Raw genomic sequence first — 14,207 nt, 5'->3', positions numbered from 1 at the left:
CCATCACACTCCTGACTTGTGCCTTGTAGATGGTGGAAAGGCTTTGGGGAGTCAGGAGGTGAGTCACTCGCTGCAGAATACCCAGCCTCTGACCTGCTCTTGTAGCCACAGTATTTATATGGCTGGTCCAGTTAAGTTTCTGGTCAATGGTGACCTCCAGGTTGTTGATTGTGGGGGATTCGACGATGGCAATGCCGTTGAATGTCAAGGGGAGGTGGTTAGACTTTCTCGTTGGAGGTGGTTATTGCCTGGCACGAATGTTACTTGCCACTTATCAGCCCAAGCCTGGATGTTGTCCAGGTCTTGCTGCATGCGGGCACGGACTGCTTCACTATTTGAGGGGTTGCGAATGAAACGGAACACTGTGCAATCATCAGCAAACATCCCCATTTCTGACATTATAATGGAGGGAAGGTCATTGATGAAGCAGCTGAAGATGGTTGGGGTTGGACACTGCCCTGAGGAACTCCTGCAGCAATGACCTGGGGCTGAGATGGTTGGTCACCAATAACCACTACCATCTTACTTTGTGCTAGATATGACTCCAGCCATTGGAGAGGTTTCCCCGATTCCCATTGACTTCAATTTTACTAGGGCTCCTTGGTGCCACACTCGGTCAAATGCTGCCTTGAGGTCAAGGGCAGTCACTCTCACCTCACCTTTGGAATTCAGCTCTTTTGTCCATGATTGGACCAAGGCTGTACTGAGGTCTGGAGCACAGTTGTCCTGGCGGAACCCAAAATTGAGCATCAACGAACAGGTTATTGGTGAGTAAGTGCCGCTTGACAGCACTGTCGATGACAACCTCCACCACTTTGCTGATGATTGAGAGTAGACTGATGGGGCGATAATTGGCCGGATTGGATTTGTCCTGCTTTTTGTGGACAGGACATACCTGGGCGATTTTCCACACTGTTGAATAGATGCCAGTGTTGTGGCTGTACTGGAACAGTTTGGCTCGAGGCGCGGCTAGTTCTGGAGCACAAGTCTTCAGTACTACAGCCGGGATGTTGTCGGGGCCCATAGCCTTTGCTGTATCCAGTGCACTCAGCCGTTTCTTGATATCACGTGGAGTGAATCGAATTGGCTGAAGACTGGCTTCTGTGATGGTGGGGATATCGGGAGGAGGCCAAGATGGATCATCCACTCGGCACTTCTGGCTGAAGATGGTCGCAAACGCTTCAGCCTTGTCTTTTGCACTCATGTGCTGGACTCCGCCATCATTGAGGACGGGGACGTTTACAGAGCCTCTGTACAAAAGCTTTACTGTAAAGGTCAAAGAAGGAAAGTAGGTGGAGTAATTCTTGTTCAATCTATTCCTTTTTTAAAAAAAAAACTATACAAATGCCAAATACTTTTAATCTTTAAAAAAAATTGTAGCATTAATCTGCCCACTCCGATGATGCAAGTTATAGGGAATTGCCCAAACACTGCCGATCTATCTTCAAACTGGCTTAAGGGATGCTCCAGAGCTGCCTGACACAGCATCCATGTTATAAGAGGGAATACAAATTTCCTAAGCTGTTGTATAGTTTCACAGGGTCAGGTTGTTCTGGAGCAGCGAAGGGTCACTCTCCATATTTGATATTAGTGGAGCAACTTAACGGTGAGGGCCTTCAAGTCTGGAGGGTACTTGAACGTGTCCAAGTCTGTACCAAAATTGATATTTTGTAAAATAAAAACGAGGCATACTTTGAACAAAAAGTACTCCCCTACACTTTGCTTTCCCTTTAATTAGAATAAAGATAGTGCAAGAGCTTACCTGAAACATTGCAATCTGTATCTGCACCCTCTGAAAACTTGTCTTACAAGATGCAATGTTCGTCTCTAACCTGCGAACCAGATCATGCTTTTTCCAAGCAGTGTCATACGAGCTGGCCAGAACAGTGGCTCTGTTCATAACTAATTGTGAAAATCTACCAACTTGAATATTGTGTTCCACTGCTTTCTTACAAAGGTCATCCACAGAGACTTTACTTTCAGCACCAAAGTCCTTGGCTTCCACCTGAGCAATAATATCCACACCAAGAGCACTGATGTAACTGCAAAGAGTCAACCCAAGTGCTTGGGTTGGGAGGCCAATCAAAAGCTGTCTTACAAAGTCTGCTGTAAAAGCCTTTATTGGTTTAGCCATTTGATCTTCACTGAAGCAAGAACTTCTGTACATGGATTTTACATTAACCAATGGCACTGGACCATTCAATGAACTGGGATCGTCTAATGGAATAGCTCCTGAAGAATAAGACAAAATGTGCACATTATATAGATGCCACAAAACAGCAGTTACAAATGAATGGAGGGATACTTCAGAATAGCCCCACCCTACACTTTAAAAAAAAATTAACAGGGACTAAAGTTGATTTATCAAAGGTAACAAAGAAGTCAGACCTCACGGCAACTGCAAAACTTGTTAAGCTCCACTTTGGGAGCATGTGGCAAAGTTTCAGATACTACTATACAAGAATGTTCAGTTGTAATGGCTTAACAACCAAGAACGGCAGGTGCCGACTATAAGTCCAACCGACACATCATTCAGGTGGTCTCTTTGGGGACTGCAGCAATAACCATGTCTTTAGGAGTATACATTGTCATTACACTGAAGTCCAGAGTAGAAATGTTATAAATTGAGAGACTATCAAATAAACAAATAGCTCACCCTAGCCCAGTACAAAAATAATTTCAACTGAGTTAAATACAGTGCTCTTATTTCAAAGTTGCTTAATTCATATAGTAATTCAAATTTAGTACTAAATTTTCACTTGTCATTTACATTACTCAATTCAAATTATTGAATAATTCAATTTTTTGCTACAAAAAAAATCTAACTCATCAGGAGTAGACTGTACTGACGAGAACAGTTTTACCAAAAGCTTCTACATGAAAAAAAAACATTCACTCCTGTCGACAAGAAAAAAGAACTGAGGTAGTCGCTCAGACGGGGCGCATACAAAATAAGAAAAGGTAATCACGTAACTCAGCCTAAAGAGTAATTTATATTTGCTAAGCTTATCTTTTACACAGGGAACGACGAACTAAGAACCATTATAAACTATTTAACTCATCAAAAAAAAAATACATCTACAACTATTACCTGATAACGTATGAGCAAAAGTGCCACAGAGTCTGAAAAATTCCTTTATGGTTTGCAGTCGTTTCAGGAAGAAGATCTCTTCCAGCACTAGCCGGTGATTGTCATCATCGAAGAAGTTGACCTGAGTGCTGCGAGCCTCTCTAATAATATCAATTTTCCTCCATGCCAATGGTACCTCCATCTTGTTCAACTACAACAACAACCACCACTTAACATTCTGAAATGAGAGATCTATAAATTCTGCACACTTTTAAAACTATGTTGTAGCTTAAGTAAGATGTGTTCACATGGAGCAAAAAGGGGTTCTTTTTTAAATAACATAATCAGCCTGAGATGGCTTTACATTCTTATGCCATAACTTGATATACTTATAAAAATGGCTCAACTCACTTGTAGCCTGAATTCAAGCAGATATTTGAATGTACAAGATGGGCTGGGTAAACATGGCTGCAGTTCAGTTACATTTCCATAGTGTGGGCAAACTACATTATTTCCATTAATATATGTACTAAGAATTTTAGGATATAAACATCAATGTAAATACAAAAACATACTACCTTTTCAATTAATAAACCAAATGCACTTTCCACTTGGGCAAACATTCCATCAAAAGCTACAAGTAACATCTGGCCAGCTGACATTTTAGGTGTCTCTTCCACCGAACCGTCCACACTTCTTGGCTGAATTAATTCAGTGTACTGAGTCCGCAGCATTCTAAAAAGAACAATTAAACAGAGAGTAAGTGTGAAGAACCTGCAAAAATAAACGTTCATGTCTGTAGACAAAAACTATGAAACTATCTAGTTTAAAAATTGCACCTATGCCACACCAACTAATTTTCATCAGTATTGTGTTAAATATTAGATAAATTATTATAGGTACTTTTTTCCTCATTCTTTGAAAAAGCATCAACCTCCATACAATGCATGCAATGTAGCACAGGGAAAATTCAAACAGCATCGGATCAAACAAAAAACTAGGTAGGAACTACATAGAGGTTGAAATGCTAAGAATGAAAACAATTTACATTTATATTGCGCCTTTATGATAGTGAAGTGTCCCAAGGAGCTTCACAGGAGCGTTATCAAACAAAATTCGACACCGAGCCACATAAGGAGATATTAGGATAGGTGATCAAATGCTCGGTCAAGGAGGTAGTTTTTAAGGAGCGTCTTAAAGGAGAGAGGCAGAGAGGTTTAGGGAAAGAATTCCTGAGCTTGGGACCTAGGCAGCTGAAGGCACGGCCGCCACTGGTGGAGCGATGAAAATCGGGGATGCGCAATAGGCCAGAATTGGAGGAGCACAGAGATCTCGGAAGGTTGTGGGGCTCAAGGAGGTTACAGAAATAGGGAGGGGTAAGGCCATGGAGGGTTTGAAAACAATGATGAGAATTTGCCAGACAAGGAGCCAACGTAGGTCAGTGAGCACTTGGGTGATGGGTGAAGGGACTTGGTGTGAATTAGGATACGGGCAGCAGAGTTTTGGATGAGCTCAACTTTATGGAGGGTGCAAGGTGGGAGGCCAGCCAGAACAATGGAATCGTCAAGTCTAGAGGTAACAAAGGCATGGATGAGGATTTCAGAAGATGAGCTGAGGCAGGGGCAGAAACACATGAAAAGTAATCAAACATTCTTTCTCATAGAACAAGCTTTAAAATATTGGAATCACACACCATACCAGTGAGCATCAGTGGACAGAAAATACAGGACAAAGTTTAGGGCAAGCCCTTCTTCAGGAGTGAAAATGAATGCTCAGCAAACATTTTAGTAAAATCAGAAAAGGGAAGGTGGAAAAAAGCAGAGAGAGCAAGCTAATTGGTGAATGACCTGCAACCTGCTTAAAAGTAGGAGATTGTTCGATGATGTAAAAGATCTGTTAGGCATTTGAAAGAAGCGTTCAAGAAATGAAATGCATATTAAAGAAATAAAAGAACATGCAATTGGGAAGACAATAAAGGTCTCCCCAGCATTCAACTGAGGAAGGAGGAAGCCTCCGAAAGCTTGTGAATTTTAAAATGAAATTGTTGGACTATAACTTGGTGTTGTAAAATTGTTTACAATTGTCAACCCCAGTCCATCACCGGCATCTCCACATCAAAGAGAAAAACAGGCTAACAGGAAGGATGCAGAGCCCCTCCAGCAGCAATATATTTGTTTTTTATTCGTTCACGGGATGTGGGCATCACTGGCAGGGCCAGCATTTATCGCCCATCCCTAATCGCCCTTGAGAAGGTGGCGGTGAGCCGCCTTCTTGAACCACTGCAGTCCGTGTGGTCACGGCTCTCACACAGTGCTATTAGGAAGGGAGTTCCAGGATTTTGACCCAGCGACGATGAAGGAATGGCGATATATTTCCAAATCGGGATGGTGTGTGACTTGGAGGGGGAACGTGCAGGTGGTGTTGTTCCCATGTGCCTGCTGCTCTTGTCCTTCAGGATGGTAGAGGTTTGGGAGGTGCTGTCAAAAGAAGCCTTGGCGAGTTGCTGTAGTGATATCCTGTGGATGGTACACACTGCAGCCACTGTGCGCCGGTGAAGGGAGTGAATGTTTAGGGTGGTGGATGGGGTGCCGATCAAGCGAGCTGCTTTGTCCTGGATGGTGTCAAGCTTCGAGTGTTGTTGGAGCTGCACTCATCCAAGCAAGTGGAGAGTATTCCATCACACTCCTGACTTGTGCCTTGTAGATGGTGGAAAGGCTTTGGAGAGTCAGGAGGTGGGTCACTCGCCACAGAATAACCAGCCTCTGACCTGCTCTTGTAGACACAGTATTAAGTTTCCGGTCAATGGTGACCCCCAGGATGTTGATGGTGGGGGATTCGGCAATGGCAATGGCGTTGAATGTCAAGGGGAGGTGGTTAGACTCTCTCTTATTGGAGATGTCATTGCCTGGCGCAAATGTTACTTGCCACTTATCAGCCCAAGCCTGGATGTTATCCAGGTCTTGCTGCATGCGGGCTCGGACTGCTTCATTATCTGAGGGGTTGCGAATGGAACTGAACACTGTGCAGTCATCAGCGAACATCCCCATTTCTGACCTTATGATGGAGGGAGGTCATTGATGAAGCAGCTGAAGATGGTTGGGCCTAGGACACTGCCCTGAGGAACTCCTGCAGCAATGTCCTGGGGCTGAGATGATTGGCCTCCAACAACCACTACCATCTTCCTTTGTGCTAGGTATGACTCCAGCCACTGGAGAGTTTTCCCCGATTCCCACTGACTTCAATTTTACTAGGGCTCCTTGGTGCCACACTCGGTCAAATGCTGCCTTGATGTCAAGGGCAGTCACTCTCACTTCACCTTTGGAATTCAGCTCTTTTGTCCATGTTTGGACCAAGGCTGTAATGAGGTCTGGAGGCACATTGGTCCTGGCGGAACCCAAACTGAGCATCGGTGAACAGGTTATTGGTGAGTAAGTGCTGCTTGATAGCACTGTCGACGACACCTTCCATCACTTTGCTGATGATTAAGAGTAGACTGATGGGGCGGTAATTGGCCGGATTGGATTTGTCCTGCTTTTTGTGGACAGGACATACCTGGGCAATTTTCCACACTGTCTGATAGATGCCAGCGTTGTAGCTGTACTGGAACAGTTTGGCTAGAGGCGCGGCTAGTTCTGGAGCACAAGTCTTCAGCACTACAGCCGGGATGTTGTCGGGGCCCATAGCCTTTGCTGTATCCAATGCACTCAGCCGTTTCTTGATATCACGTGGAGTGAATCGAATTGGCTGAAGACTGGCTTCTGTGTTGGTGGGGATATCACGAGGAGTCAGATAAGGATCATTTACTCGGTACTTCTGGCTGAAGATGGTTGCAAACGCTTCAGCCTCGTCTTTTGCACTCACGTGCTGGACTCCGCCATCATTGAGGATGGGGATGTTTGCAGAGCCTCCTCCTCCCATTTGTTTAATTGTCCAACATCATTCATGACTGGATGTGGCAGGACTGCGGAGCTTTGATCTGATCCGTTGGGTGTGGAATTGCTTAGCTATGTCTATAGCATGTTGCTTCTGCTGTTTAGTATGCATGTAGTCCTGAGTTGTAGCTTCACCAGGTTGGCACCTCATTTAGGTATGCCTGGTGCTGCTCCTGGCATGTTCTTCTACACTCCTCATTGAACCAGGGTTGATCCCCTGGCTTATTGGTAATGGCAGAGTGAGGAATATGCCGGGCCATGAGGTTACAGATTGTGCTGGAATACAATTCTGCTGCTGCTGATGGCCCACAGCGCCTCATGGATGCCCAGTTTTGAACTGCTAGATCTGTTCTGAATCTATCCCATTTAACACGTTGGATGGTGCCCTTAGTGCGAAGACGGGACTTCGTCTCCACGAGGACTGTGCAGTGGTCACTCCTACCAATACTGTCATGGACAGATGCATTTGCGACAGGTAGATTGGTGAGGACGAGGTCAAGTAAGTTTTTCCCTCGTGTTGCTTCGCTCACCACCTGCCGCTGGCTCAGTCTGGCAGCTATGTCCTTCAGGACTCGGCCAGCTCGGTCAGTAGTGGTGCTACCGAGCCACTCTTGGTGATGGACATTGAAGTCCCCCACCCAGAGTACATTTTGTGCCCTTGCTACCCTCAGTGCTTCCTCCAAGTGGTGCTCAGCATGGAGGAGGACTGATTCATCAGCCGAGGGAGGACAGTAGGTGGTAATCAGCAGGAGGTTTCCTTGCCCATGTTTGACCTGATGCCATGAGATTTCATGGGGTCTGGAGTCAATGTTGAGGACTCCCTGGGCCACTCCCTCCTGACTGTATATCACTGTACCGCCACCTCCAAAACAGATGTCAACATACCTCCCCTCCCATCCCACATGACCAGCACCTCTGCTATAAAGGAGATTGCTAAGGTTTGAAGTCAGTGTTGCTTTGACGTTTAAAATTGTGCTATGTAATACAAGTAACAAAACTTTTATTTAGGAACTCCAGATGCCAGCATCACCAGCATTTTTTGGCCATAGACCTCCTGTCAAACTAATTTGAGTATTCCCACTATAGGATATGCAAATCACTCAAAACTTATTAGTGCTACATTTACAGCAGCTAAAGATTATTCATTCTTGGGGTGTGGACATCACTTGCAAGGCCAGCATTTATTGCCCATCCCTTGTTGCTCTGGATACAATGGAGTGGCTTGCTGGGCCACTTCAAATGAGCAGTTAAGAGTCAACCATTTTGGTGTGGGATTGGAGTCACATATAGGTAAGGATAGCAGGTTTCCTTCCCTAAAAGGACAGTAGTAAATCAGTTGGGTTTTTAACGAAAGTCTGACAGGGTCACGGTCACTTTTACTGATGCCAGCTTTTTATTTCCAGATTTTTAAAAAAAACTGAATTCAAATTCTCAATCTGCTACGGCAAGATTTGAACTCATGTTCTTTGGATTATTAGTCCAGGATTACTTGCCCACCAACATAAAGGCATTGATCATGAGTCTTGTCTCGTCAAAAAACTGCCAAACTAAAACCACGCTGGATAATTTTAACTGGAAAATTGAAACTGGAAGTGCTATCAAAACAGTGACCTGTTGCACTGTTAAATGCAGCTCATATTTTCTTGTGTTAAAAATAAAATACTTGCATCATGTAGAATGCTTTAAGCAACAGTTCATTTACCTGGTGACATCAATATAATGGGCATTGGTTTCCTCCTCCATTCCCATAGCAGCATTTCTCAGATAAGCCTGCAGAGAATCTATGAGCATTTGCAAAGAAACCCCATCAGTTGTCTGTTCAACAATATTATCCAGTTCATTAAGCATGTTCTGCAAAGTATTTTCTCCTTTCATCATACATCTAAGCGCTTCTGGAAAGATTATCTGTCTGAAGTTGGTGTTTAGTTCCTGTTGAAAATCATATCCAGTGTTAATTTTAAAAAAAAACTCACCCTTTTGTTAAGTTAGCAAAACACAGACACCCCAAAGATTTCCCTTAACCACACTAACCTGCAGAGAAGTATATACTCCATTAGCCAAATAAACTGCTTCAGATGCTTCCATAGGGTTTGGGATGTCAAGATCCTGTGGGACTAGCTGGCATTGCTCAAGAAGTTGTACAAGACAGGTAACATTGCCACTCATACTACAGAGCTCTTCTAAAAACCAAGCACCATCTCTGGAAGTCAGATCAACCAGCTGTTCCCCAGCACTTGAGGCAGCTCCCTCCATCATAAGGTTCCGCCTACAACATAACAAAGCCAGTTATAGATGTACATACTAGCCATCAAGAACTTACTATGTACACAAATGATTTACAACTGTGGCAAACCTTCAGTTTTAATCTAATTATGTACAAAATGGGATTTAACATACTGTGATGGCAGCCACAATTTAAAAAGTCAAGATCAGATCCTCAAACCAACTATTAACACTTTAAATCTGAAAACATTTCCCCCCTAAAAATAGCAAATTGGACAAAAGAATGACAAATTTGGATCATGAAGACCATCAATACAATTTGGAAACTGTTCTTTAAAAAAAGGCAGTTTAAGACAAGCCAATTCTTAAGATAAGCTATAGCTGCTATAGGGTCTTCACTTGCCTCAGCTAACATCTATAAGTCAGACTATACCTTGTTAATGTGCAAAGGGCAGAGATTATGACACTGGCAAGACTTAAGGATCCCTCATCACCATTTTCATGGAGGAAAACTTTTATGCAGCGTTCAATTTCCTTCAACTGCTCTTCACAAACAGGTAGAGTTACTGATTCCTGCTTCAGGCGCTCAACCTGTCTGATTAACCGACTGTTAACATCTGCTGCAAAATGCTGAAGTGTCATCTCAGTAGCAGTTATGAACTGGCATACTGTTGTGGGCTGTTGGGGAGCATATTGTATCTCGTACCTAGAAAACAAACATGTTATGTTTTATATATTAAAGACATTCCTAGTTAGCTTTATAGCATATTGTAGCAGTTTACTGGTCCACTGCCTCGAATGGATCTACACCACATCCACTTGTCAAATAGAAAAGTGTTTCTTCTAAAGAGATTTGTGATTGAGTCAATAATTCCCACCAGGTGCTAGCTACCAAATGTAATTATGGCTCTTGCACTAATGTGCTTTCAAGGACATCTTTATTTGGGGTTCTGGACCACAGTATGGTTTTTCTTTTAATGTACAACCACTCTATTCCACACCTGGACCTGAAAATGGGTTCTACTGCCAGATAAGAAAGATCTAGATAAATAAAATGGCGTGTTAATAAAAGAGGGAACAGCTACACAAGCCTTTATAACCTCCCCACTGCCCTCGCAAAAGAATGTTTGGACATATGGAGGTACAGTTCTCCAGGTACTCTTAATCCTCTGGCACCTCCCTCAAGTTGCCATTCTTCATGTGTGGCTTTAAACAGGAGTGTTAACAGTCTTTTTGACCAGGGGATATCACAATCACATCTTTTCTGTCCTCACCTAATGTCCTTAAAGGCATACATGTCCTTAAAAGCAGACATCACTAGACCGTGGTCAGGAGTGATTTTTCTATTAGGTCAGAGGCACGAAGGCCAATAAAATGCCAATTACAACTCCACTGAGATCAACTAATTCAGCACAGATATTTCTATTCTTTCATGTTGAGTGGCCACAATAGTTTAATTAGCTAGCAAATTCAATTTCCATTTTAACTTGCCACCACACTTAACATTGTACTCACTTTCTATACAGTTCCTGACAATGTTCCACCGTCATGTCACAAATCAGTTCTTCCATCCATGTTTTCCACTGTTCCATCCTATGCTTCTGGAAAACTGCCTTTGGGTACTGCAGAGCCACAGCTGCATAGCTGTGCAGCTGTTCCAGGCAGCCACGCAAGATGGTACGACGTTGCTGTAGCAGTGCACCAACCTCACCTTCTAATTGTTCACACTGGCTGATCAAGTGTGCCTGACCTGCATTCTGGAGGAACGTCGTAGCTGGTACATAGCTTGGTGCCCCTACGTTAAAACAAGGGAAGAAAATGTTCAAACTACAAAGACATTTATTTTTACATTTAGCAATTAAAAGGTAAGGTGGCTGAAATGTACCTTCACTTGCCTACGGGTATTGCTTTAAGTTTTAGATTTTCAAAAGTTAGGAAAATAATTCCCAATCACCTCCAGTCTGGCTTTCATTTCCAATAGCCAACATGCAATATTGAACATAAGTAATAGTGAGCAGAAATGTCTATCTATACCACATATTGTCTGGGAAATGGAATCAGGTTTACAGGTGGGTACAAAGGTGCATTGGTAGTGTGCTCAGTTTATCCACTGCAACACGTCAGCCATTTAGAAAAATGTTCCAGGTTATTGGTGATAGGACCACAGCATTAGTGGTTCTGTCACCATTGCTAAACTCAGTATACACTGGGTGGGGAAAATTCCCAATATACCCATTTTCCTAAATGGAAATAGAAGGTGCATTAAAACAGTATTTAGGCTCACACACGCAGAACTAATCATGATGCTCTTGTTTTAAAATACAAAATTTCAGTCCACTCTACATGACAAGAAAGTCTACATTTCAAATGTGTTATTTGTGGCAAGCTATATGTCCAATTGTTGAGGTTTGTTTCATGCTTTATTTCAGCACCTAACACCTACTAAGACAATAAATAGATTTAAATATTTTACATATGAAACATTGCCAGGGAATAAATAGTCAGTCAGTGGATGGCCATTACCTAGGTCCAGTGGAGTACTGATATCCTGAAGCAGACTTGCAAGCTGTGTAGCTTCTAGACTTGAAAAGGCAGCCTGATATTGTGTAATCCACTGTTCAAAGTCATTCAACTTCACCTGAATTGCATCCTGTACAGCCAGCTGCTGAGACTGGAGCTGGGTATGTTCTGAATATCTAAATGTAAGATGAACAAGTTATAGTATGGATAGCATTAAAAACCATTTCACTTCCTATGCTATTTCAGCAATTCTGCCAGTAAGGCAAGAAAACATTCAAGTGAATGTAGCCTTAGTTGCCAACAAAAGGTAAAATAATTATTTTTCCTTGAGATTATATTTCCTCATTTCCACTTTGTTAGGTTGTGCAATGGGAAAGATGCAGAGAACAAGGGATAGGAAGTAAAATATTTCAGTTCAAAAGGAACATGGTATCAGGACCCTTGATATAAAATGTGTATTTTTAACAAGGGCAGGACCAAAATTGAGTTCAGCTGTAATATCTTCATGGGGGAATAGCCTGCAACACTCGATATTTGGGTACAGTACCCAAGGTGGTAACCTATGGAATGGTACCCAAGCATGAGGCAGCACGGTCAGGAGAGGAAAAAATGGGCAGGAGAAAAGGAAAAACATACTACTTCAAAAAAAAATAGGGGAGGTATCCACATTGGAGGAGTAGTCACTGACCTTCCACTTACAGATTCTGAGAGGTGAGAGCGCTTTTCTCCATTATGATAGTAATTAAGTAGGAATTTTAACTGTAAAATACAACACACACATTCTGGCTTTGTGCAGGTTATGATCTCTAAATATTAGCTGGATCCTTTATACAGGCATGATTACTAGCTGATTTTACTGATAAAGCAATCTTTAAAATAGAATAATTCAAGGCCCTTTTTTAAATAACATTTCAAACTTCTAAGATAAGCTCTGAAGTAAAGAAAACATTTTTCCATTTTATGTATTCTTCCCATTTAATTACTAGTTACCACAAGAAATATATTTCCTCAGATTCTAAAGTTGTGCTTCATTTTAAAACTTCCACTTCTTACAGTTCCACTCAAAGGATATCAGATATTCATACTAACTACTGGAATATGGATGGGCTTACTCCACAAGTACACAAAACTAAGTGACCGTCCATTGAGAGATCAAGCTTGTTATAGTCAACTTTGAGTTATCCTCAGCGGTGACCAAGACTTTGAGACAATTCTCAGTTTTGGAGAATATTCAGCAAGTTTTCCGATCAGTGAAAAATAAGTTTTAAATTTAATATGCCTGTTGTAAAACTATTAATTCAGCAACATAACAAAAATTGGATGTAAATTCCACCTATGAAGTATGGCATATCAGAAATTCATTTAGTTTTTATGGAAGAAATTAAAAGCCACAATCCCACAAAAACAAGTGTCCAATTCTTCAAGTGAGGGGGAAATTGGCAAGATATTTAAATTAAAATCCCCCCCACACTTTTTTTAAAAAAAGGCATACCTTTGTTCCAATGTGTGAGCTGGGTGGTCAGAAATATCATCAGCTCCTTCCAGAAATTCTATTTCCTCTAGCAATTTACCCTGCAGTTTCTCCACTTTTGTCAGCTGTTCCTGGAGATTCAGATAATCCTCCAGGCTTGTATCAAGTTTAGGAATAACTGCCAGCATATCATCCCTGTTCTTAAACCAGGTCACCTTTTGTGTGTAAGGGCGAGGGAAAGAAGCAAAAATTCAAACTTAAGAAAACAAAACATTCAGTTCACATTTTAAGAAGTCAAACCACTTCACATTGATAAAGCAGTTAAAAAAGCATATGGGATCCTTGACTTTATAAATAGAAGAGTGCAAAAGCAAGGAAGTTATGCTAAACCTTTATAAATCATTGGTTCGATCTCAGCTAACGTATTAGAAAGGACGTCAAGGCCTTGGAGAGGGCACAGAAGAGATTTACTAGAATAGTACCAGGGATGAGGAGTTTCAGTTATGTGGAGACACTAGAGAAGCTGGGATTGATCTCCTTAGAGCAGAGAAGGTTAAGGGGAGATTTAATAGAGGTGTTCAAAATTATGAGGGGTTTTGATAAGAGTAGATAGGGAGAAACTGTTTCCACTGGCAGGTCAGTAACCAGAGGACACAGATTTAAAATAATTGGCAAAACAACCAGGTGGAGAGATTAGGAGAATTTTGTTTACTCAGCGAGTTGTTATGATCTGGAATGCACTGCCTAAAAGGGTGGTGGAGGCAGATTCAATAGTAACTTTCAAAAGGGAATTAGATCTCCACTTAAAAAGGAAAACATTTTAGGGCTGTGGGACTAATTGGTAGCTCTTTCAGAGAGCTGGCACAAGCTGGATGGGCCGAATTGTCTCCTTCCGTGCTGCATGACTAAGTTAAATTCAAACAAGTCATCCCCTTTTGAGTTGTTCAGAATTATTTTAAAGCTACACCTTTGGGCATACAAGATCTCTGAA

General features: G+C 42.1%; 1 protein-coding gene and 1 long non-coding RNA gene across 4 annotated transcripts in view; one reads left to right on the top strand and one right to left on the bottom strand.

Moving 5' to 3' along the window:
* Window positions 1-14,207, bottom strand: part of smg1 (SMG1 nonsense mediated mRNA decay associated PI3K related kinase) — a 134,471-nt gene that overhangs the window by 31,289 nt on the left and 88,975 nt on the right. For both annotated transcript variants that reach the window (XM_068003214.1, XM_068003215.1), the window contains exons 46-54: window positions 13,238-13,431; window positions 11,749-11,921; window positions 10,741-11,020; window positions 9,659-9,931; window positions 9,034-9,268; window positions 8,705-8,931; window positions 3,649-3,805; window positions 3,092-3,281; window positions 1,763-2,232 (exon numbers count right to left, since the gene is read on the bottom strand). In XM_068003214.1, the coding sequence (XP_067859315.1) occupies window positions 1,763-2,232; window positions 3,092-3,281; window positions 3,649-3,805; window positions 8,705-8,931; window positions 9,034-9,268; window positions 9,659-9,931; window positions 10,741-11,020; window positions 11,749-11,921; window positions 13,238-13,431 (2,199 nt within the window). The remainder of the gene's footprint in view (window positions 1-1,762; window positions 2,233-3,091; window positions 3,282-3,648; window positions 3,806-8,704; window positions 8,932-9,033; window positions 9,269-9,658; window positions 9,932-10,740; window positions 11,021-11,748; window positions 11,922-13,237; window positions 13,432-14,207) is intronic.
* LOC137340632 (uncharacterized) overlaps window positions 1-14,207 on the top strand; it is a 74,422-nt gene that overhangs the window by 47,364 nt on the left and 12,851 nt on the right. The gene's annotated exons all lie outside the window — the stretch shown is intronic.

Source organism: Heptranchias perlo, chromosome 22, assembly GCF_035084215.1.
Source record: "Heptranchias perlo isolate sHepPer1 chromosome 22, sHepPer1.hap1, whole genome shotgun sequence".
NCBI lineage: Eukaryota > Metazoa > Chordata > Chondrichthyes > Hexanchiformes > Hexanchidae > Heptranchias > Heptranchias perlo.
This window is presented reverse-complemented; position numbering and strand designations above follow the sequence as displayed.